The sequence below is a fragment of the Silurus meridionalis genome, chromosome 11, assembly GCF_014805685.1.
Source record: "Silurus meridionalis isolate SWU-2019-XX chromosome 11, ASM1480568v1, whole genome shotgun sequence".
Classification (NCBI taxonomy): Eukaryota; Metazoa; Chordata; class Actinopteri; order Siluriformes; family Siluridae; genus Silurus; species Silurus meridionalis.
Window position 1 is genome coordinate 6729957 of NC_060894.1, and position 23690 is coordinate 6753646.

General features: G+C 36.6%; 4 protein-coding genes across 7 annotated transcripts; 1 reads left to right on the forward strand and 3 right to left on the reverse strand.

The window, feature by feature from the left end:
- Positions 1-889: 889 nt before the first annotated feature.
- Positions 890-3501, forward strand: smtlb (somatolactin beta). 2 transcript variants are annotated; one of them, XM_046861625.1, is made up of 5 exons: positions 890-923; positions 1501-1691; positions 2663-2776; positions 2895-3074; positions 3190-3501. In XM_046861625.1, the coding sequence occupies exons 1-5, from the start codon at positions 908-910 to the stop codon at positions 3385-3387; spliced, it is 699 nt and encodes a 232-aa protein (XP_046717581.1). In that variant the 5' UTR covers positions 890-907; the 3' UTR covers positions 3388-3501. The 2 variants fall into 2 exon arrangements, with proteins under 2 accessions (XP_046717581.1, XP_046717582.1); XM_046861626.1 differs by having other exon boundaries at positions 2895-2977.
- A 187-nt stretch (positions 3502-3688) lies between these two features.
- Positions 3689-5866, reverse strand: kcnj1b (potassium inwardly rectifying channel subfamily J member 1b). The gene is made up of 2 exons (XM_046861820.1): positions 5739-5866; positions 3689-5394 (listed from the first exon to the last, which is right to left on the reverse strand). The coding sequence occupies exon 2, from the start codon at positions 5390-5392 to the stop codon at positions 4259-4261; it is 1134 nt and encodes a 377-aa protein (XP_046717776.1). The 5' UTR covers positions 5393-5394; positions 5739-5866; the 3' UTR covers positions 3689-4258.
- A 986-nt stretch (positions 5867-6852) lies between these two features.
- Positions 6853-9603, reverse strand: dcps (decapping enzyme, scavenger). Its single transcript, XM_046861821.1, has 6 exons — positions 9409-9603; positions 8878-9025; positions 8568-8713; positions 8166-8279; positions 7966-8076; positions 6853-7773 (listed from the first exon to the last, which is right to left on the reverse strand). The coding sequence occupies exons 1-6, from the start codon at positions 9583-9585 to the stop codon at positions 7507-7509; spliced, it is 963 nt and encodes a 320-aa protein (XP_046717777.1). The 5' UTR covers positions 9586-9603; the 3' UTR covers positions 6853-7506.
- A 2946-nt stretch (positions 9604-12549) lies between these two features.
- On the reverse strand, positions 12550-23183 carry foxred1 (FAD-dependent oxidoreductase domain containing 1). Of its 3 annotated transcripts, none has more exons than XR_006927381.1 (12): positions 22971-23183; positions 21055-21275; positions 20827-20937; positions 20555-20673; positions 18446-18540; positions 18100-18201; positions 17877-17953; positions 17401-17561; positions 17171-17300; positions 16889-16993; positions 14233-14320; positions 13379-13509 (listed from the first exon to the last, which is right to left on the reverse strand). XR_006927381.1 is itself a non-coding variant. In XM_046861819.1 (11 exons), the coding sequence occupies exons 1-11, from the start codon at positions 23095-23097 to the stop codon at positions 13255-13257; spliced, it is 1503 nt and encodes a 500-aa protein (XP_046717775.1). In that variant the 5' UTR covers positions 23098-23183; the 3' UTR covers positions 12550-13254. The 3 variants fall into 3 exon arrangements, 1 of the variants encoding a protein (XP_046717775.1); XR_006927382.1 differs by having other exon boundaries at positions 14233-14323; XM_046861819.1 differs by lacking the exon at positions 14233-14320 and having other exon boundaries at positions 12550-13509.
- Between the last annotated feature and the right edge of the window lie 507 nt (positions 23184-23690).

Sequence of the window (23690 nt, forward strand, 5' to 3'; positions counted from 1 at the left end):
AAATGTCAAGGATAAGTATTCGAGGTTTCACAAAGTGGCAAACGAGGATTTAACTTCATGTAATTAGATCTAAGAAAATTGAATTGACATGAGAAATGACATGAAAAAGTACGACAATAAGCACAGGGGAATATGTAAAGTTAACATTATTATAACATACAGTATATAATTCAATGTACAATTTTGAAATAAATAAAATAAAATACTGACATTATTTATATTAAAAAAATTATTTAAAGACTCTTAATTAAACTAAAACCATGCATTTAAAGAAAAAGAATTAAAATAAATTAAAGATTATACATAAACAAAGGAAATACTTTTTAATTAAATGCAAAATGTCATGCTCTGGATTTTTATTTATATTATTTGTATTATTTATTATTTTTATTTATTTTTATTTATTTTATTTTTTTTCAAGAAAAGAAAATAACTTTTCTGCGTTTCAGGGACAGAACCTTCAACTTTCATTGCATGATGGATTAGCTAATAAATGCATTATTAATATAATTTATCAATGTAGTTTCTTTTACAAGTATTCAAAGTTATAATCAATAATAAAAACAAATAGTAAATCTCATCATTCCTTAATATTTTACCATGTTTAAACTGGTCACTATTTATACCTGAATCCATTTTTTATTTTACTTGTACCTTTTTAACTGTGGTAAATTCATTATTTTACAATTTATGTGAAACAGCAGCTGACACGATGTTCCAGGATTCATCCCTGTCCCTCTGTCAGAGATGCTGCATAAAATCATTGGTCCAAACTATCCGTGACTCAAACTATCTCCTTACCACTTATGTTTGAATTTAAAAATGTCTGGATTTATTCATGGAGTACGCGGTGTATAAAAGGTGTTGTTGCCCCACAATGTACAGGTAATACAGGCACAGTGCAATCATGAACCAAACCGAAGGTACTGTATCTATTTTATTTGTATTATTTAATACAGAAAGGTAACAACTAAAACCTAGATATGCTTATATATGGCTTTATTTACAGAAGAACCTTAGAATTTTCGATTGATTAAAAGGTGTAATTTTTTAATTAATTCGTGAAATGTTATAATTTATGCGACAAGACCTTGTATAGAAGACACAAAAGTATCTAATCAAAGATTATATTTAAGGAAGGAGTCTCCAGTGTCAGTGCTTTCAGGACGTTTTTTGGCACTAAAAAATCTTTAGGACAGATGAGAGACATACTTTCCAGACTCCTAGTCATTTTGAATGCAAAAGAAAAAGAATAGAGCGCACTTTGTTTTGTGGTCAACATAAAGTGTAACAATAAATTATGGAAAGCATGATGTGCTAGTATTAAAAATAAAAAAGTGATATGTATACTGTATAGAGGAAAAACCTATTAAATTCACATCATTGTCATTGATTTATTTTTCTATGCTAGCATGTCACAGGGTATTTGCTCAGTAAAACACTGCAGCTCACATGTACATGACATTTTAAAATCATATTTTTCTGACACTGTATTTTCAGTTCTTCAGGTTTTGATGGGGATCTTGTTGTGCTCTGTAAATGGGTTACTGGGACTGGGTTCAGCTCTGGACTGCTCAGATCAGGATCCTACAGGCACAAGGTGTTCCATTTCTGTAGAGAAACTTCTAGATCGAGCCATCCAGCATGCTGAGCTCATCTATCGCATGTCAGACGAGGCCAGGACATTGTTTGTGAGTAGATATAACCACGGTTCAATTTATATTTAGGATGTAAAGCAGCTCAGTGTGGGCAAGCCTTGGTGATCACATGATCACTTATTGCGATTATTGATATGAATGAGATTTTATAAAATGTATTTCTGTGAATCGTTTTTCGAAATTGCATGTCTGTTAAACCTGTAATGGTTCATGTGTAGAAGCATATAACTGAGTATTTTATTTGCAAAAAAAGGTAGAAGTTGAACCATTATAAAAACTAAACTTTAACCCTAAACAGTTTAAAGAATTCTAGAAAGAACCCTTGTTAAGTCTGTACTACAAATGTTGGAGAGGATCAGACACTTGATACCACCTCCAATGAATTCCCACATTTCTATAAGACCTACAATAAGATTAGGTTTAGAGATTGTATCATTTCCAACCTTCAGGACCCCACAAAAATATCAGTAGATTTTTTTTTTTCTGAAGAAAGAAAGGTAAAATAGATGAACATAGTAGTATACTTGATTCCAATACTACAAATAAAACTTTGTTTGATTTTTGGAAATTATAACTAATTTAGAAAATTAGCAAAAACTTTAACAAATTAATTTGTTAGAAAATATCATGGGAGGGTGCGATCATAAATAATGTTTGTATATAATAATAGGTGACTATAAACTGCAAATAACAAAGTGCCTCCCTCATAAATCATATTATTAATAAGCATACCAGACATCAAAAATTTTAAGATGTCTAATAGAAGGCACAACTATGAAGACTAAATGCACTATGAAGAACTTTATAATTGTCCATTGTATGTTCAGAAAAATCTGTACTTATCCCTATAAACTTACTTATCTTTGTCAACTGGGACTTAAACTCAGCTAGAGCCAGACTCTTATGCAAAAACTTTGATAGTCAACTACTTTGATCTCTGCTCAGATTTTTTCTGCCTTTGCTAAATGTGTATCTAGTATCAACAATTTATTGATGATTTACAGGAGGAGATGTTTATCCCTTTATCGATATCTGCTTATCAAGGCCATTTAGGCAACTCTTGCACATCCAGTCTTGTGCATATTCCTACATCCAAAACGGAAATTCAACAAATTTCGGTAATTTCTACTATACCCACTATTTTCCACTATTTAAAAAAAAAAAAATTTGATTCAATATTAACATTTGACAGCGAACATGTGAAGGTTTGCTAAGAAAAAAAACGATTTGTTGCAGGACAAATGGCTTCTCCACTCAATCCTGATTCTGGTTCAGTTCTGGATTGATCCCCTGGCTGACCTGCAGGATTCTCTAGACAGGTATGACAATGCTCCCAGTGCCCTCCTCAGCAAGACCAGGTGGATGTCAACTAAATTGATGAACCTTAAGCAAGGAGTACTTGTCCTTATGAGTAAGGTACATATAAGGAAGCTGGGGATGTTTTCCCTGATGTCTCAAATCATCATTTGACTAAATGCAACCAAAGCAACTGAAATTCTACATTCTTTAACTATTTCACTTGTGTGCACAGATGCTGGACGAAGGAGGCCTGGATTTGGAAAATAATGAGAGCTTGGCACGTCACCTTGCTGTTCCTGCCATGGAGGAGCATGTACTGAGAGACTACAATGCGCTATCATGCTTCAAAAAGGATGCTCACAAAGTGGAAACGTTTCTAAAACTGCTTAGATGCCGCCATACAGATAACCTGAGCTGCTCCCTTTTCTAGCCATGTCAAAAGCTCTATGTTGGGCTTTTCAGAAAATGGACTTCCACATAAAAATATATATATTTTAAAGTTTGGAAAATATGCACAATAAAGACAATATATCTTTTTTGCAAAGTTATTTTAGAATCAATGCCTGTCTTTTTTTCATGTTTCATTCCTGCACTAAGCTAACTGAAAATTGCACTTTCACCTCAACGAAAAGAATAGTGACTTTATTTATATCACATGCATTTATTTTCAATTAAATATAATGGATTTAACTTCAACTCTTGTATTTGAGGGTGATTTTGCAAGCAGATCAGGCAGGAGAAATCTTTTACAGTTGTTCTCAGAGTGACGAGACAGTCATGTTGATTAGCAGCCTGAAGTTAATATGAGCCATATGTAGTTATTAGAACAAATTAAAGATAGCAAATATTCCACTTTAAAAAAAAAAAACTAAAATGTTTAATTAGGAAAATACACAACCTGCAAACAAAGTGGGATTTTGGCTCCAGACAGTTTCCAAACAAAAAGTTATAACTGAAAGTCAGTTGATTACATATGAGTAAAGGACAACTAACCACACAGTGGTTACCATCCAAAGATAACATGCAGAGTGAACATAGGAAAGGCCGTCTTGTAGAACCCTGAGGAACACCTAATTTGTCCTTTTTTTATTCAAAACAAATATTCCATACTGACATACTAATAACGATTGGTTTAGGTTGATCCTAAACAGTCATGCTTAATCAATTTTCAGTCGGGTTTTGTTTTAAAGCAGCATTTTGTTCTAGGCTAAAGGTCTTGGAGAAACCCCTGTTTAGTGTATGTTTTTTCCTTGTAAGAGCATTGACAGCACTAAAATGTCATTGGTTTCTACAGCCAAAAGTCACTTTTGCACATTGTTCACTAAATCCTCGGTAGTAACTACCTCAAACCCAGGATTGTCGATGCCTTGCTGTGCATGCTGATGAAGTGCAAGATCTTTGTTTAGTTGATTTAGATAACAGCTGTGGCAGTGAGGCGTGGCTACGGGAACAGTTTGGGAGAAATTTGAAAAGTCAACATGGTATTTTCCCCCTTTGTTTCGGGAGATGATGGGCAGGAAGCAGTAACCCCACTGGATCTCACTTGGAATGTAGGACGTGCGAACTTGGCATGAGGAACTCGTGGATTCGGCCATGCCCTCCAAGAAGACCACCAGCTCAATGTTGTGCTGCTGAAGTGTATCAGCAGTCATCTCCAAAAAAGGACTAGAGGTGTCAATTACATGGTACAGCGTCAGCGGACAAATAAAGAAGAGGTTATCTTTGCCAGCGTCCACCAGGAAGTCAACATTGACCTGGTCTAGGATGATGGGCTCTCCATCCAGAGTGACACTGGTTTTCAAGAGCTTGCCGTAAATATGGCTGCCAATGAGCAGCGTCTTCCGGAGGTTGGCGACTCTGATCTGCAAGCACAGAGTTTGGTTTTTCAAACAGATCACAGCAGTGTCACTAAAAGTAACAGTCTTTGCTCGATTTTTTGGGAGGGAGATTTTGGCCAGGATCAAGCCGCACATAAAGCAATTTATAATGGCACCCATTAGAGATTGGACAACGAGAAGGGCTACTGTCTGGGCACAGTGACCTGTCAAAGCTCGTCCACCATATCCAATGGTCGTCTGTGTCTCTAATGAATAAAGAAAGGCACTTGTGAGACCGTTTATATTTTCGATACACTTTAAATGACCATCAGGAACATTCTCTCCCTCCAGGTCCCCGTTGCTTTTTGCAATGAAATACCACAGCAGGCCGAAGACAAACCAGCTCCCCGTGAAAGCAGCGACAAAAGAAAGTATAACAAAACGCCATCGGATCTCAACAAAGGTGGTCCAGAAGTCCATTAGGTAAGCAAAATGGCTGTGATAAGCGACATTGCTGAATTCAATGTTACAGTGACCATCCTTGGTCACGAGCCGTGTCTGTGGAATCCTGTGTTCCGCTACATGATCATGAACCTCCTTATGGATGAACTGCAACATTCCTTCATTGGAAACAAATTTAGTAAAAATGGTCAACATAAAAAAAAAGGGAAAGATAATGTAATTACATTCCGCAATGATTTCTTAGTCCTGTGTTTGTTGTATTTAATAGTAGAGGTTATGTATCAAAAAAAGAGAAAGCAAGAGTATTTTTTCTAATGGCATTTCTTGAATGTCAGATTTTTTTCTTAAAATCTAGAGTCTGAATGCAGTAAAATTCTTATTACAGTTATATCTATTGCCAAAATCCTACCACTTACTAAACATCAACAACCAGCTTATTTCCATGACAGATTTTTAAGGAGAAAAACACATCAAATACATCAAATCAAAAATCAAAACTTACCTCCACTCACACAGAGGTTAGCAGCAAATCCACCAAAGCACACTCAATGTACCACTTTAATTTTTTTAAAGCTTTAAACAAAATTCACGAGGCAGGAGGAAACTTCTTTTTCTCCACTTGCTCTATAAAAACACACCATTGGGGTCCTTGAAAGAAAACGTAATCCGCATTGAAATGCTCTAATCCTGGGCACATGACACAGTTGACAAAGGAAATGTGGTTCCGAACAAAGTTTTGCATGTCTTACATATCGCCAAAAAACAAAACAACTCTGAACGAGATTATTATGGTACTTTAATATAAAATTTCATTTGTGCTGTTTTGGGTTGTATACGGCGTCTTGGACTCCAAAAAAGAAACGCTCCAAAGGGCCCCCCCTCCACCCACTGCATGGATTTTACCCCTTAGGGGTTCTAATTCACAAAGCAACCCTTCAATCAAATTCATGATTACTCGTAAGTATTCTCTGAACCCATGCACAACACTCTCAGGTCCATGCTCTTTGGGTTAGCATATTCCCTTTAATAATTCTAATAAAACCAAACACTTTAAGCACTCATTCCACTTAAACCTTTCAGGTTCAGGAACCTGGACACAATTCAGATCAGTTTTGATTATTTTTTAGTTAGCGGAATAAAAGAGAAATAAAAGGGAGCTAAATCACTGCTCTATGTTACTTTTGGCACACATTTTCACATGTTTCTGCTCCATTTGTAGGAAAACACCAGTGCTAATCAATTCTGGTTACCATTTACCTTTGTGGAAACACTGAATACTGATGATTTTGGTCTCTTCCAAGATGTCGCCAATTTTAGGCACAATATACAAAAGCTCAATGTTTTGATGAGGATGAAAATAATTCAAAATGTGCCGAGTTCACCAAGACATTTCCCAGATATCAATTGATTCAACACATTTTAAAGTCCAGACAATCACCCTTAAAAAAATAAGTGAATATCGTTTAGAAGAACGTTCAACAACACAAGGATCAGGTCAAACTATTATGATTCACCGATTACGCCACACTGACAGGTGAAATCACATAGAATGACTAATTTTGAATAGCTGATGTCCAGTTGTTCACAATTCTAAAATCCAAATAAAGAGCAACAAGTTACAAGTAAAACTCTTTTTGCTTTAATATAATCAGTTGTTACATTGCTACAGAACTGAAACCTTTTTATTAACTGACCAGAAACACAACTGCAATGTACTTACTAATCATTCTTTAAACACTCAAACAGAAAAACATCAATCTGGTTAAAAACCCCATTCACAAGAATGCGTTTTCAAAGATTACATTTATAACTGTTTCCTACACTTTTACAAAGCTGTAGTGTTTCTCTGAAAGCGTGAATGGTACAAGATTTCATTCAATCTTCCTCCAAGGGGCCAAAAATTTTACAAAGAGGCCCCTCTGATTTGCAAACAAATTAATTCTCACAGCGTGGTGAAGCTGGTTGGGAGAAAAGAAGAAGAAAAAAAAAACTAAAAAAGAAGAACAGAAGGTGTAATTTATTTAAAATATACATTTAAAAAAGCTGGAGTTCAGCAACAAATGTGGTCGTGTTTGAAGTTTAAGAACATCGCGAAGAAATATTCGACATTTTATAAAAAACAACAAATAAAAAAAACCTCAAAGATCACATTAAAAAAAACGTAAAAATACAATATTGAGAAAACTTTTCAGACTTAAAGTGGAACACAAATGTCCTTAACATTCTCAATCAATCACACAACTAGCATTAAGTTAAAAAAAACAAACAATCTAAAATCGCCCTGCTTCCTTGAACTTGCTCAGCAGCGCGTCATTTGCCAGTAGTGGGAAGGTAAACGTGTGTTTTCGGTAGTAATTAGAGTTGATCTGCAGGTTCTGAATGACATCTGAGAGCAGGTGTGCTCTCTCCGCACCACACCCTGGAGCGTCGTAATCCAGAAGAATGAAATGTACGTGCAGGTGGTAGTACGATGGCTGGTAATGCAGCAACACACGCAGTTTTGAGGCCGGGATGTTGTAGCGCTTTGCGATTGCCTTCTGTTAGGAAAGAGGGTACGTTTCAAAACACGTTCTACCAGGAGCGAGAGGTCTATTCCTCAATATGAAGGGCAAAACCATAACACAGAGAGAGAGAGAGAGAGAGAGAGAGAGAGAGAGAGAGAGAGAGAGATATTGCCAAGAAACATACTGTTCAACATAAAGAAAGATCATTTAAAGCCATTTACATACCAGGCCTTTCTCACGGATGTTTATCAGTAAAGGAAGATGATAAGAAGTGAGATCTCTCAAACTCTTAAGGTCGGGTGGATATACGATTGCGATCAGATGCAAGTTGTCCATCTGAAAAACAATGCTTTCTGATCATAATTGTATTCTAGTTACCCCAAATAATCTCATTCACAGCATTTAAAGTCAGACAAATCGCAAACCTGCTTTTGGTCCCATTTGAAATCTGGAATCAGGATGAAACCAAATTGCGGGTCTGGATCGTCAAAAATAATCCTATCAGCCTCAGATTTCTTTTCCAAGATGTTGTTAACCCACTACAAGAACAAAAATATATCACCCATGTCTTTATAGCTTTCCACATTATATAACAGTGTATTACGGTAAAAAAAACTTTTCATGACTTCGAAAAACTAATATGAACTCGGACGTATCCAATCACGTAACTCTAAATGTCAAAGTAGGAAGAGTTTCTCAGGAGGTTGGCAGCCCAGAGACAGACACAAGGCAGGGTGCCAATATTTTAAGTCCAAAAAAAAACAAAAGCACACACAAAACACAGATGTGCTTGTTCAGTTACTGAACATCACAGGGAGGAGACATACCTCCACACTCAAGCCCTTTGTTATTATGTAAGGGCGTGTGATGGACTGATAATCATCCTCAGTCTCCTCAATGAGAAACACCTCTTGACGCAGGTACTTCTTGAAGTGTTTCTCCGTCGCTGGGCAGATCACAGTGGTCTTAATTTCTGCAGATGAGACAGAATTGATCAAAAACCATCTGCTACTTTCTAAAGCTACATGCAAGATCTACATAAAGCCAGTTCATGGCACGAAATACATCACTGCAATACCTCATTTACCTGCCATCAGATATGTACGTGTCGGCATACCAGACATCCAGGTTTCTTACCGTTGAGGTTTGGTGGTGGTTGGAGATGGTAGGTGCTGTATATGTCGTTCTTCATCTCCAGTACCTGCGTGCTCAACAACAACTCTGGAACGACAGCTTGTGTGATTGGCGTTTTCTCCAGGATGATTATAGCCTCCTGTTCATCAAGCTAAAGAAACACAAATGGGATTGAAATAGAAAATAAAAGAATTCATGTTTAGATTCAGGCATACCCTCCTAAAGAAACCATGCCCTTCTAATGAGATTAATAGCAGATAAAATCAAGCTGGAGATGGCAAATAGAAGTCTCTTTTCAAAATATCCCTTCATGTAGGGAAAACTCGGGAAAACCTGAGATACATGACTGTAATCTGAATATTTAACAAATAAGAAATTTAAAACGTACAATTGTACAACAATAGACCTCTGCAAAACAGCTCCCAATCAGTGCCCTCTAAAGGGGGAACCTGGTATTACTACAAACATTATGCTTGTGAAGGAACAATACCGCTAGCTAACGGCTAACATCGCGCGACTTTTAAACTTTTGTACCTTTCCTTGTACGAAAATGCTTTTCTCCCTGGCAGATTCACGGAGTATCCCTTCCACTTTAAAATGTGATACGGACTTCTTCGCTGGGGGTCCGTCTTCATTTTCAGGATTTTGTAACGTTTCGAGGCGTATTACTGTCTGAGGGCTAAGCTCTCCGACCTTTTGAGAAGCCGCCATTTTGCTCACGTGACCGAAAGGACCAATTGTGTTGGACTATGTATAGCCATATAAGACATAGACGCCCAAGTGTGGGGCGCCGCCCTCTAGTGGGGAATAAAGACATTACAGTTGGGGCGCAGTTAACGGCAGGATTTAAATGTTTTTGTGTTCTTCATTAATCATTTAAGATTTTCTCTATTAACATAGTTCATGCACTTAAGTCCAATGTATGAAGTAAAATTTTCTCTGCTCTGCAGTTCTGAAATAGTTCTGTTCTGTTCATCTCAAGCTGGGTACTTCTTAGCAAATGCTTACACAATTACACAATTCTGAGTCTGTAGCAGTACCAATATAAGTCTAAGTACCAGTATGTGTTTTATTAATAGTGCTATTGCTGGTATCAGTATCAGGGTCAAGATCAGAATTGTTATTAGTATCAGTATATCTATACTGAACAAAACTATAAATGCAACACCATTGTTTTTGCCCCCTTTTTCCACGAGCTGAACTCAAGATCTAAGATCTATGTACACAAAAGACCTATTTCTCTCAAATATTGTTCACAAATCTGTCTAAATCTGTGCTAGTGAGCACTTCTCCTTTGCTGAGAGAATCCATCCACCTTACAGGTGTGGCAAGATGCTGATTAGACAGCATGATTAGAGAGAGGGGATGCTGCACAGTGGTACACATGGAATTGTCCCAACCGTTTTAAGACATGTGGTGGCCATTAAAATCAAAATTACATTATTTTTTCCATAAAATGCTTTACACGATTTCCTTATTTAAAACATTTGTTTTTTTTCTATTTTCTATTGTGAATTAAATATGTATTTATTTACATTTTACACAGCATTGTAGTTGTACTGACATTTGAATGTTCATTTATTATGCCTTTTTTTTATTGTTTTTTTTAATCAAATTATGGTTTTTTTTTTCAGATTCGGGTTTCTGAATATTATTCTATTTATAATTAACAATGACGTAATTATTTAAATCAATTAATAAATAATTAAATAAGAATTAAATAAAAAAGGATAAAAGGGAAGATTAAATCGAGTAACTTAGTTTGGAAAGTGAATTCATAAGGGGAAAAAGGATGAAGGATGAAGGATTAAGTGAAGGAAACAAACACAAATCCATACATTGGTCAACATCAGTCAAAGTCTACAGCATGCAAAATCAGTTCAATTAAATTCCGTTTTCTTTGTAGAGCACTTTCAACAATAAACATTATTCCTAAAACAGCTTTACAGAGACAAGAAGTTTAATCAATTCATTATTATTTCAAAGGTTTTGAGATGCGTACACACGCTCTAGATAAGAAGTAAGCTGTGTCTAGTGCCGAATTATAGAGGAGACTGAATGGTCCAGGGTTTTACTCTCACATTGACAAATCCACAAACACACAGTGCAACTCCTTCTGACCTTCCCTATACTTTTTCATCAACATTCTCAAAGCAAATAATGCATCTGTAGTGCTCTTCCTTGGGATAAAACCTTACTGTTCACATATGGTTACCTCTTTCCTATAACTTCATGGTGTGACTGATCAACTTTATTCCCAGTGCCATGATGAGATAATCAGTGTTATTCACTTCACCAGTCATAATGTAATAATGTCATAATGTTATCTCATTGTACATGGTCATAGCCCTGCCCGTTTGCACATACTTCACACTTCATCACCTCACTTTGCTGCCACTTTTAACTATTGCTTTAAATTGTAGTGTAAACCTTCAACCTTCGTTCAGCTATTAGTCTAAATGGCCTACACTCTGTTTTTTGCTCTAAGAGCCACTGAGATCAAAATTTCTTTTATTATTTATATTTAATTATAAATGATGTATGAGTAGTTAAATATATTATTTATATGTAGTTATATTCATTGAGATTAAATATTTATAATGTTAAAATGATCTGCAAATTGTTTAGCATTTGGTTATCATTAAAATGTAATAATTGAAGTGTAGTACTGGGATCAGTAGTACTATAAAAATATACGTTTCTTGTTTAAACAAAGAAATGTCTTAATTTATATGTCAATACCATGACATGGGTTGACAAACACATTGCATAAAATGAGCCTCGAACACCAAACTTGTTATTTCCTACACACCATTGGTTTTCACACCATCACAAAAGTTTGTTATGGAAGCAGTCTTGTTTTTAATTTATTATTAATATTTTTTGTTTTATTCTTATATATATATTTAACCATTAAACAAATGTTCTCCCATTCTTTCAATGTATTAACATTTATTTAATTATTATTGTTATTATTATTATTGTAAATGTGTTTCAAAACAAAACAAAAACAAAACTAATTATTATGTTGCTACTGCAGAAAAATCTTTTCTATACCCTACATTGACCCAGACTAGCTCAAAAGATTAAACTATAAAAAATAAACCAATAACTAGTGCCTTAACCTCTGAATCAACACTGTCCTATAGAAATGTGCTGCACTCACCCATGGGGGATAAAAACCTATAGGATAAAAATAAGATAAGGCCAAGTGATGTTGAAAATATGGTACTGTTTGTAAAAAATGGTTTGACTTTTAATCATTACAAAAGGCACCTGTGGCCTTCTGTAGATGACAGACGATACAGGAAGAGACCATCTTGAGATAACAGAAGATATAGAAAAGGCCATCTAGAGATGTGGAAAGTTTAGGATATAAAATATGGTCATACTTGCAGAAACTATGGTTACGATGAATTTAATGGGAAATGCATGACCAAGAGTATGTGCAGAACATCACTGACCGTGTGAAGATAATGAGAGCTTTACATATTATAGTAGATTGAAAGAGTTGCAAAGGATCAGTCCCATTTCAAAGTCTGATACAGACCTCTCCACTTCTTCATTTGCAGGATTATTTTCCTAAGTTTTGCTGCTTTCTGAGTTTTCTTCATGTGGGCGAAAGGACCAATGGTGTTGTACTATGTACCGTACGTACACAGAAACAACGAAAAGTAAAAACATTTGATTTTTTATTTAATGAGTACAAAAATAAACAAAAGAGACACAATTACAACAATAAAACCTATGTTTGGTTCCATGGCCAACAGAAGTCCTGAATTTATTAATTTTATAATAAATATCTGCAGTGTTAAAAGCTACTTGTACAATTCACCAGGCATGCTGACAAGTTTTGCCTTGTTGATAAACACAGATGAAACTGTTGGAATAATGTTTTCATCTTCTCCTATCTAAAGGTGAACAAACATTCCCACTCCACTCAGATATTAGCCAACATATTTTTTTCCTGAATTTTATTGATGCTAAAACACATCCACAATTGACCCTCCAGCACCCAACTGGAAATGTATTTAATTAGTCAAGTTCAGAATAATAGGCACCCTTATTTAAAAAAAAAAAAAAAAAAAAAAGCAAATGACATGAATAAAGTTAAAAAACTACACAATCATTCCACATTTTTTCTCTTTAAAGTATAATAACAAGTGTATACAATTCTGCATAATTACATATACTTACATATAGAAGAATAAAGTTCAGGGTGACTGTTCTGTCTTCATTATTATTATTGTGTACTCATCACAAAATTAAAAGGTAAAAAAATCTATTTGGGTGAAATGAGATTAAACATCCTTTGTATATCCCCCCATGAGGAGACAATGTGAAGTGACTGTCAGGTCGAGTATGAAAGTGTTCACACGATCACACAATGTTACTCTCCAGCATGGGCTCGAGGTTAAAGACACGTCTGAAGTCAAAGGCGCTCAGATCGATGGTCTTAAACCCACCGTCCAGGATGAGCTCAGCGACGGCACGGCCCACGGCGGGCGAATGCTGCAGCCCGTGTCCGCTGAAACCTGTCGCGAAGTACATGTTGTTGACCAGCGGGTGCAAACCCACAATGCCATTCTGGTCGAACGTGTTGTAGTCATAAAACCCAGCCCATGATCCGGTCACCTGATTAAAATAAAAATAATAATTACTTCTTTTGATCAGTTATCAAAGGACACATTCTCTGTGAGATCGTTAATAAGCTAATACAATGTCACAACATTTATTTCAGTCCCGAGATGCATTATTTCTCCCCAAGATCTACATATACACAGTGACATAATGATCATAAGCGCACCTTAAAAACAGACCACCCAGAAATTAGAACATAAATGGCGTCAAACAAAATTGACAGTATTTCAAATAGCATGGAAGGAGAATCTCCTGAGTCATAGAAAATCTCTTAATGCTGCTAGATCAGCAGGTTTCTCCACCCTCATAGAAATAACAAGCATAATCCTAGGTTTTTATTCAGCACGGTAGCAAAATTAACAGGAAATAAAAGCACTGCACTAACATGCACACCATCAATAGGTAGTAATAATTTCAAAAAATTCAGACAATTAATATAAATCCAAATTATTTTATAATAACCCAGAAGTCAGCAGTGTAATGATAACAATCAATTACAAAGTTTTACTCCTATTCAATAGAATGACAATTTCATTTATATCCTCATCAAAATCATCAACCTGCATTCTCGATCCCTTGCCTGCAAGTTTCTTCAAACAGTTAACTCCAGAGGTAATTGAACCCGTTTTAAAATTCCATTTTTCTTCCATTAGCACTGGTTATATACCTAAATCCTTCAAACTGGCAGTTATCAACCCCCTAATTAAGAAACCTGACCTTGATCCTGTCAGCTGTCCAACTACAGGCCAACATCAAACCTCCGCTTTATCTCCAAGAGGTTGTAGCACAGCAGTTCTGCTCACATCTACTAAGAAAAAACATTTTTGAAATGTATCAGTCAGGATTTAGGCCTCATCATACACAGAGACATTGCTAGTTAAGGTGGTAAATGACCTGTTATTGGCCTCTGATCAGAGTTTTGTCTCTTTACTTATTTTGCTCGACCTTAGTGCAGATTTTGACACCATTGATCATACTATCCTGCTTGCTAGACTTGAAAATGTTGGAATAAAAAGAACAGCTCTCTCCTGGCTTAGGTTGTTTGACTGAAGACTTGTTCAATTTGTTGATGCAAATGGTGAGTTCTCCACACTCTCTGAGGTAAAGTTTGGTGTTCCGCAAGGATCTGTCTTAGGCCCACTGCTTTTCTCTTTATATATGCTGCCTCTGGGTGAAATTATACATAAACATGGTATTCGCTTCCATTGCTATGCTGATGATACACAGCTGTATATTTCAGCAAAGCCAGATGAGAGAGAGATCATCTTAAAAAACGTTGAGGAGTGTGTAAAGGACATTAGACAGTGGAGGCTCGTTAACTTCCTTCTGCTCAACCCGGATAAGACGGAAGTACTTTTACTTGGACCACATGCAGCTAGAAGTAAACTTTCCGATTACGTGGCATCTCTGGATGATGTTTCTGTCTCAGTGTGTACAGCAGTCAAAGACCTTGGTGTGATTATTGACCCTAGTTTTTCCTTTGAGGCTCACGTGAATAATATTACCAGGAGTGCCTTCTTTCACCTTAGAAATATTGCTAAAATTTGAAATATGAGGTCGTTACAGGATGCAGAAAAACTAGTTCATGCTTTTGTTACATTTAGATTAGACTACTGTAACGATTTACTGTCTGGGTGTTGGAGTAAGTACATAAATAAGCTTCAGTTAGTTCAGAATGCAGCAGCAAGAGTCCTCACAAGATCTAGAAAATATGAGCACATCACCGTTGTTTTAATCAGTCTACACTGGCTCCCAATAAAATCTAGCATTGAATATAAAATACTACTACTGACATATAAAGCACTTAACGGTCTCGCGCCGCAGTATGAGTGAACTTCTTTACCAATTGATCCTCCACGCCTACTGAGGCTATTTGTTGGTACCTCAAATAATGAAGACTACATCAGGGGGCAGATCTTTCTCTTATAAAGCCCCACAGTTTTGGAACAACCTTCCAATCAGTGTTCGGGACTCAGACACAGTCTCAGTGTTCAAGTCAAAGCTAAAAACTTTATTTAGTCATGTCTTATTAGTAGATTTTTCTTAGGTAAAAGGAGCAGATCTAGAGGCATCATGGATATCGAGTGTTTGGTGAACTGGGATATTTGTATGCTGTCGTCCTCTCACTCGTTCACTCAGGTTTGTTGATGGTGGTGTGGTGGGTCGTCTCTTATCCCAGAGATCCCTCATGTCTGTATTACCTTCTGGTTCTCCCTTTAAGTTATTCTGCCATATCGAGTCCTGCTGGAGTTCTCGTTCTCGTTCTCTCCCTCTCTGTCTCTCTCTCTCTCTCTCTCTCTCTCTCCCCTCTCTCCCTCTCTCTCCTCCTGAGGTTCCAGTCACTGTCACCGTTACTGTTCCTGCCCCTCTTTCGTCAGCGGGTCCTCCAACGTCCAGGCCTGCCTCTGGATAGTGTCCTCTTCGATTGGAGGCCACTCTGTGCAGCTGGGGACAGTTTCTCATCAACGCCTTGGGTGGTTCCATGAAATTCCAGAGTAAGAACGGGAGCTTTGAGGATGGATTTGGACTGTAGTTAATGTCAACAGTCTGCTACACTGACTCAGGACTACAGTTTGCTTCTGATCACCATCACTGTACCCCGCAACATCATATATCTGCAATAAATGGACATTCGGTGCAAACCAGATGAGGATGGGTTCCCTCTTGAGGCTGGTTCCTCTCAAAGTTTCTTCCTTATGCCATCTCGAGGAGTTTTTTTTTCTTGCCACAGTCGCCACTGGCTTGCTCATCAGGGACAAACTTACACTTATAAAGAACATCTTATTCATTTTTATCACCACATTATCTGTGTAAAGCTGCTTTGAGACGATTTTCATTGTTAAAAGCGCTATACAAATAAAAATGAATTGAATATTAATGATAGAAGAGTCAGCCTGCTGTGTAATGTATTCAGTATGGGGTTAAAGTCTGACCACTGTAGTAACCAATCCATGTGTACAAGTAAAATGTGTCTCATGTTTCCTCAACCATTCTTTTACATAGAGTCCAATAAACCCTGGGATCATCCTCTTGGAATATGTCCATGCCATCAGGAAAGAAAAAAAAAATCCTTTTATAGAAAAACCTGGTCAATCAGTAAATTCAGATGGTCAGCTGACTTCATTTTTTGAGCACATAACATTGCTGAGCCTAGACCTGAACATCTGAAGCAACCCCAGATCAAAATACTTCCCCTGTAGGCTTGTACAGAAGACGATAGACATGATGGGTGAATCAATTTATCCACCAATGAAATCTGGACTTATCAGACCACATTAACTTTTTCCAATTCTCCAGTTTCCAATCTTTATACTTGCTTAGTTAAATCCAGGTAGAAAACTACAGCACAGTAATACATGTTCACAACACTTACTTTTAGACCCTCAAATGCAGGAACTCGATGTGCCAGATGCGGCCAGACCTTTTCCTGAAAAAAATCATGGTCCACATCCAGGTTACTGCAATCTGGTTCCTCGTTCTGCAGCAAGTCAACAAACAAGAAAGCACAGGAAAGGTTATTTTTTTTGTGGCTACACAAAAATCTAATCATTCACATTTTTCCTCTCACAGTTTTTCACACCACTTTATCAAACATTGCTGCCAATCATATTGACTTGATCAGTTATAAATACAGAGAGATTAAGATAAGCCACACCTCCTCTGGTGACATCCCTGTGATGTAATTTCCTCCAAGGCCTTCTCGCCTTAGGTAAACTCCAGAGTAGTCTATCAGAAATGGACACTCCAAGCCTGGACCCTCAGGACAATGCACTACGTAAATAAACCTGGAGAATGTTGCAAAAGAATATAAAAATACAACACCACTTAAAGTTATGCAGTCACAGAACTTGAATCGATCTAAATAATATCTAATATGATTGTTACCTCTTTCTGGGTTCCACTGGTAATGGAATAGACATCATGCTGGTTTTCGGGCCGTGTCCGATTCCAGCCATTTCAGCAATTTTTCCTGAACCGGCTCCAGCCGCGTTCACTACAATGGCACACTCCACAGGCTGGTACTCCAAACTGTTTGCCATCTGGACCTGTCACAGTTTAAAATCCTGTTCACGCTTCAAATTAATGCAATACCATAAAATAATTTACATCACATATCATGGGATAAATCGGATACTGTAGTTGCATAATTATAGAACAATAACATCTTGATATTGTCAGTATATACAGATTTAGAGTTTTTGTATTTGTTATATTTTCATTGTTAATGTTGAATGAAATTTTTTTCATTAAATTGGCCACTCAACCAATCAAGTTCTGTGAGCGGGGCTAAACAGGGAACTGTTGTACCCTGTGGGAAGATATAATTTTATTGGCATATCTGCCATGTTAACAAGTCTTACATTGACATGTTTGATCCTTCTAATGTTCAGAAGGTCTCCATCCATCGTTTCTGCATTTTGTGTCGAGCACCTAAATCCTGGAAAAACGAAAATGATATATAGAAATCACAAGATTAACAGATGACTACAAAACTCTGAGGGTCTGAGAGTCCTATTAATATCTCTGTGCTTGTAATACATTATTTAAAAAAAATTATAATCATAAAACAATAATAATAATAACCTGTGACCTCTCCAAAGCACTGATACACTCCCATAGACATGGCTTTGCGTCTGAAGGCGTTCAAGAGCGTCCAAGGATCAAACCAGCCTTCGTTCTCCAATCCTGGTAAATAGAAGGCAATATATTTGAAAACATTGAAAATAAAACATGTTTACACTGATAATAGGATGATGTGATTGAGAAGAATCATAACAGTGTCGGAAAATACAAACACCAAACTCACCTGGTAAAAATATGATGCAAATATTTAAAAATACTTTAAAATTTGTGTTTGTTCTTTAACTTTTAGTCAGCAGAATACACTAATCATTAGCCATCACGAGAGTTGAACATTTTCGAGACTAACCGAGAGAAGCCAGAGCGACACCGTCTGTGTTCAGACAGGGAAATCTTTCCTTCAGCTTTGAAGGTGACAACAGCATGACTTTAGCCCCTTGTTCTCTAAACCACAAAAAAAAAAAATGCACACAGGTTAAAGAGTTGTAGCAAAAGTGTCATTCAAACATTCAGCTTTACTGGATCAGCAGAATTACACTCACCAAACCTTTCTACATTTTATTACACAGCATTTATACTGCATGACTGTGCAGCCAGTCAGCCAGTTATCATGTATTATAAAAAATCAGTTATCTGGAAGGTCATTTAAAGTGCATTTAGAAAGTATTCATACCCTTCACCATTCTGAATGTTTTAGCTTGATATTACAATAGTTTACATTCATTATTTTCTCTTATTAATCTACACTCAGTACCCCATAATGACAAAGGGAAAACGGAATACTACAAACATTTGCAAATAAGAAAAAGGAAAAACCAAAATGTCACTAGAACATAAGTATTCGACACAGCTATGTCACAGCAGGTGTTACAGCTGAAAATGCTTATCAAAGCAAAAACCAAACAATGAGATCAAAGTAAGGTTGCCATAACTGTGAATCTTCCAAGTGCTGGTTGCCCTTCCAAACTGAGCCTTCGAAGGAATACCAAGAACCCGATGGTCACTCAAAATATCCTGTGTGGAGATGGGACAAAGTTCTAGAAAATAACAATCAATGCAGACCTGCCCTTATCTGACCTTCACGGCAAAGTGGCTAAAAGCCTCTACTTAGTTCAAAACACACAAAAGCTCACTTGGAGTTTGCAGAAAAGCAACTCAAGGATTCTCAAACTGTGTTGAACAAGATTCACTGGTCTGATGAAACTAATATTAAACAGTTTGGCCTCAATTCTGAACGTTATGTCTGGAGAAAACCGGGTACTCCTCATCACTTGCGCAATACATCCCAACAGTGAAGCATGATGGTGGCAGAATCATGCTGTTTTGTTTTTATTTTATTTTAGCAGAAGGGTCTGAAAGACTGGTCAGGGTCAAAGGAAAGCTGAATGTAGCAAAGTACAGAGATCTCCACAGATCTCAGGAACTAGGCTGGGCTGAATGTTTACCTTCCAACATGACAATGACCCTAAGCACACATCCAAGACAGCACAGGAGTCGGTTCAGGACAACAAAGCTTGTTGCATCATACCCAAAAAAAAAAATTAAAAAAACTCACACTCTATAATCTATAATCACACTCTTGATATCACCCAAAATTGGATGGGTTCCCCTTTTGAGTCTGGTTCCTCTCAAGGTTTCTTACTCATAACATCTAAGGGAGTTTGTCCTTGCCACGGTCACCCAAGGCTTGCTCATCAGGGATAAATACACATTCTGTAAAGCTGCTTAGAGACAATGTCCATTGTGTTAAGCACTATGGTAATAAACTTGAACTCGAGGATGTAATTGCTGCCAAAGGTGCTTCAACTAAGTACTAATTAAAATCTGAATACTGATATATATCTTATATTATTTTTAAATACATTAATAGACATTTCTAGAATTTTGAATTCACTTTGTCAAGGTGTAGATTAATAATAATAATAATAATAAAGCATTTGTAGTGTCAACATACATTCTGCAACATGAAACTGAAAAAAGTGGGATGTGAATACTTTCTGAATGCACTGTATGCAAAGTATATTGATCAGGCTTATTTTTGCTTAGAAAGCATAGAGACTCGCAATTTTAAAGGTGGAAGTTGACTTAAATCATGGGACGTGCTTCGCCTCGTTGCAGAACTCTATTTAACCCTATTTAACATTGATTCACAAAGGAATTCTACAGAATTTGGGACTTAAAAGGAGTTTAGGACTTTTGAATCTACTTGATAGTTGGAATTGAACTCTACTAGCTGGGAATTAACTCTGATGAGACCCAACTCGGATCGTAGGGAATCGATTCCGCTCACAAGCTAAAGGGGCATGGTGACCTTATATAAGCAACATTGTTAACCACATGAATGATTGCCCATTACAGGTCACTACACCTGAAGTTAAACAGGAAACCTGTGTGTACACACAATTAATTGTAAGATCATAAATGTATGGTCTAGTCTTTAGCTGTAAACTATGCTCACTTTTGAATCACGTAGTTCTCCTCAATAATATGTGCCGATGCTTGACTGGCCAAGAACAGATAACCAGAGTGATTAAACTGCAGGTCAATGGGATCCTCGTTCACCACACCGAGATGTTCCTGTACAAAGAAACATCTAATTCCTAAACCAATTTCACGTACATCACATCACGTATCTCTTATGATTGAAGCCATTATTACTGTGATCTGCTTTAGTATGAGCATTACATCTGGCATTCCTAATAAACTCCTAAGTATAAAGGAAAGGATTACATTAATGTTCTTCAGGAAGTTAGCAGAGGCCAGCGAGAGCTGGACATTTTCCTTCAGCGAGAACTGCTGCCGAATGCCTCCTGCAGAGAGCACGGTGGACGCCTGGCTGTACTGAGAACACAAGCACACACAAATATACATACAAAGAGAATAAACAGAAATATTATGAAAATGCCAAAAAGTCACAAAGTGACCAAACAACATAAGGCTCAGATGAGTGTGACTCACAGTGGGATCCTTCTCCACCAGCAACACCCTCAGCGAATCCCGAGACATCACTTTATTCTTCAGCCAGTAAGCAATGGACCAGCCAATTACTCCTCCTCCGACGATCACGATGTCTACCCGCTCAGGAGGAAGGCCATGGGTCAGCTTGATCGGGCTCCAGTCACTGCCGGGCAACGCTGCTGTCACTTTATCACGAAGTTCTTTAAACTGCTTCTCCAAATCTGCATTTAAAAAATGAGGGGGAAAAAAAAACTATAATCAACTTAATCTAACCAATACCAGTCTTAGTTTTGGGGATTTGAGAAATCAGTTTGAAAGAGAAGACACTAATGGAGTAGTTTTTGAGGAAAACAAACAAACAAATTCACACAACTCCTTGTAGAACATTGTGGAACGTAAAAAAAATGTATTTGCTCATAAACCCATATTTTATTCACAGTAGAACATCAAATGTTTACATTTATAAAATGTAACATTTAAAGGAAAAACATTTTTATATGATTTGATAGTCACAACACATCTGGAAGAAATTGAGACGGAGCAACAATAGGCTAGAAAAGTAAGTGTTACTGTTAATAAGAACAGCTGGAGGAACAGCATCTAATGTTAATTGGCAACAGATCAGTAACGTGACTGGGTATTAAAAAAAAAAGACTATCTTAGAAAGGCAGAGGCTCTCAGAAGTATATATTGAGAGAGGTTCACGAATCTGCAAAAACACTGTCAACAAATTAAAGAACAGTTTTAGAACAATGTTCATTCTAAAATCGCTAGAACTTTGAATTTCTGATTATCTACAGTACAAATGTTTATCAAAAGAGTCAGAGAATCTGAAAAATCTCGGGTTAGCCCATGCCCATTTCAGTGACCTTCAGGCACTGCAGGGCAAAAAAAAAAAAAAAAAGAGCGACACATGCTTCCATCCAGATGAGGTAGTTTTCAAGGAAGGCCTTGCAAATTTCAGCAAGAGAATAGAAATCCACTTACAGCATCTATTGCAACAGCATGGCTTTACAGTGGGAAAGTCTGGTTGCTGAACTGACCTGGAGTCACTAACTGAAAACATTTGACGCATCATGAAACGAAAAATATGACAAAGAACACAGGGTTTTTTGAGCAGCTAGAATCCTGCATCAGACACAATTAGAACAACATTGCAATCCCAAAACTCCAGCAACTTGTCTTTCCTCAGGTCCTAGACATATACAGACTGTTATAAAAAGAGATGTTTTAAGACATGTTGCAGATATGAAATTCAAAATGACCTTATTTTGTATTAAAATGATGCATTCTCTGTTTTCTATGTTTTACTGTGAATAAAATATGGGTTTATGAGATTGGCCAATCATAGCATTCTGTTTTTACATAATGTCCCAATTTTTTAGAATTGGACTTAATTATTTGTTTATTTATTGATGATGACTTTATAGTTTCTTTTAAGAAATGTACAGTATGATGAGGTTTTTTTCTTTTCTCTTTTTTTTTTTTACAGATTCTGGTTGCTGAATATTTTTAGTTACATTCAAAAACAAGATAACTTAATTATTCCAATAATCAATTGTATAATATTTGCATAATAAATCATTTATAAGATGTAAAAGTTAAGGATTAGGTGAAGGAAGCAAACACTCTAGAAATGTGTCAACATCAGTCAAGGTCTACACCATGCAGCTTTACAGAGACAAGTAGGTTATAACATTTACATTTATATCTTAGTGCCTATACATTTCTCCCTAAAAATCATTGATTTAATATATTTGATTATTATTTCAGATATTTTGGGACGTGTTAGATAAGTAATAAGCTGTGTACGTTGCAGATCTATAAAGGACACTGAATGGTTTCTGGGTTTGACTCTTTATCTAACAGATTATTAATGAATGTATGCTGAATGCAGCTGTACAGCTTTAACTCACCCTGGGTGATGTGGTCTTTCCGGACATATCTGCCAGTACTGAAGCTTCGGCTGCAGTTGTTGGACTTTAGTAAAGAAGACGCTTTGCATATGCGGACATTAAACCAGATTTTATGCCACCTATACATTACTACAGTCAACTGACTTTGGACTGACACTGACTCTTCCTGCTTAGATTTTCAACCGACCCACGCGCTGGACGCCTTAACTATATATCATGACGTGGCCCCGCCCCTTTGTTCGTACGTCGCGTCTGGTCGCTCCCGGAAGTGAATAACTTTTTTTGTCATTCAGCAATGCATATTTTTTTATAATGTACTTTTTATGAATAGACTCTCAAATTGCACATTAAACCAATTTTGTGCCCCGATACCGGTTTCTAACACCATATAACCTTTAGTTTTATTTCACTATTGAAACTACTAACTACATATCCCATGCTTTCATACTGACGAGGGGTAAGCAAAAAGTGCCCGGATGATAAGTCGAGCTCTGATTGGCTCAAACGTCTCCTTTAACTATTATCTTAAATGGCCTCCGCTCCGTTTATTGTGACAAGATTTTATATTTTTATTATAAGTAATAATGTATATTTAAAAGTAATTTGATCTTTATAGGATTTAATTATATTATTAATATTTAGTTATTCATTTACAATTTCTAATGATTGCAATTAAATACTTGTTTCCAAATGTACTGCAAATTTGTTTAGCACGTGGAT

Excerpts from the sequence above, each read along its gene's own strand:
- smtlb (XM_046861625.1), top strand. Across the intron at positions 2,777-2,894 it reads CGGAAATTCAACAAATTTCG|GACAAATGGCTTCTCCACTC; the intron begins GTAATTTCTACT and ends GATTTGTTGCAG. Across the intron at positions 3,075-3,189 it reads TACTTGTCCTTATGAGTAAG|ATGCTGGACGAAGGAGGCCT; the intron begins GTACATATAAGG and ends TTGTGTGCACAG.
- kcnj1b (XM_046861820.1), bottom strand. The coding sequence starts at position 5,392 with ATGTTGCAGTTCATCCATAAGGAGGTTCATGATCATGTAGCGGAACAC.
- dcps (XM_046861821.1), bottom strand. The coding sequence starts at position 9,585 with ATGGCGGCTTCTCAAAAGGTCGGAGAGCTTAGCCCTCAGACAGTAATA. Across the intron at positions 8,280-8,567 it reads CAAAGGGCTTGAGTGTGGAG|TGGGTTAACAACATCTTGGA; the intron begins GTATGTCTCCTC and ends TTGTTCTTGTAG. Across the intron at positions 7,774-7,965 it reads ACATCCGTGAGAAAGGCCTG|AAGGCAATCGCAAAGCGCTA; the intron begins GTATGTAAATGG and ends CTTTCCTAACAG.
- foxred1 (XM_046861819.1), bottom strand. The coding sequence starts at position 23,097 with ATGTATAGGTGGCATAAAATCTGGTTTAATGTCCGCATATGCAAAGCG. Across the intron at positions 17,301-17,400 it reads CCAGTGGAACCCAGAAAGAG|GTTTATTTACGTAGTGCATT; the intron begins GTAACAATCATA and ends AACATTCTCCAG. Across the intron at positions 16,994-17,170 it reads CAGGGATGTCACCAGAGGAG|AACGAGGAACCAGATTGCAG; the intron begins GTGTGGCTTATC and ends GACTTGCTGCAG.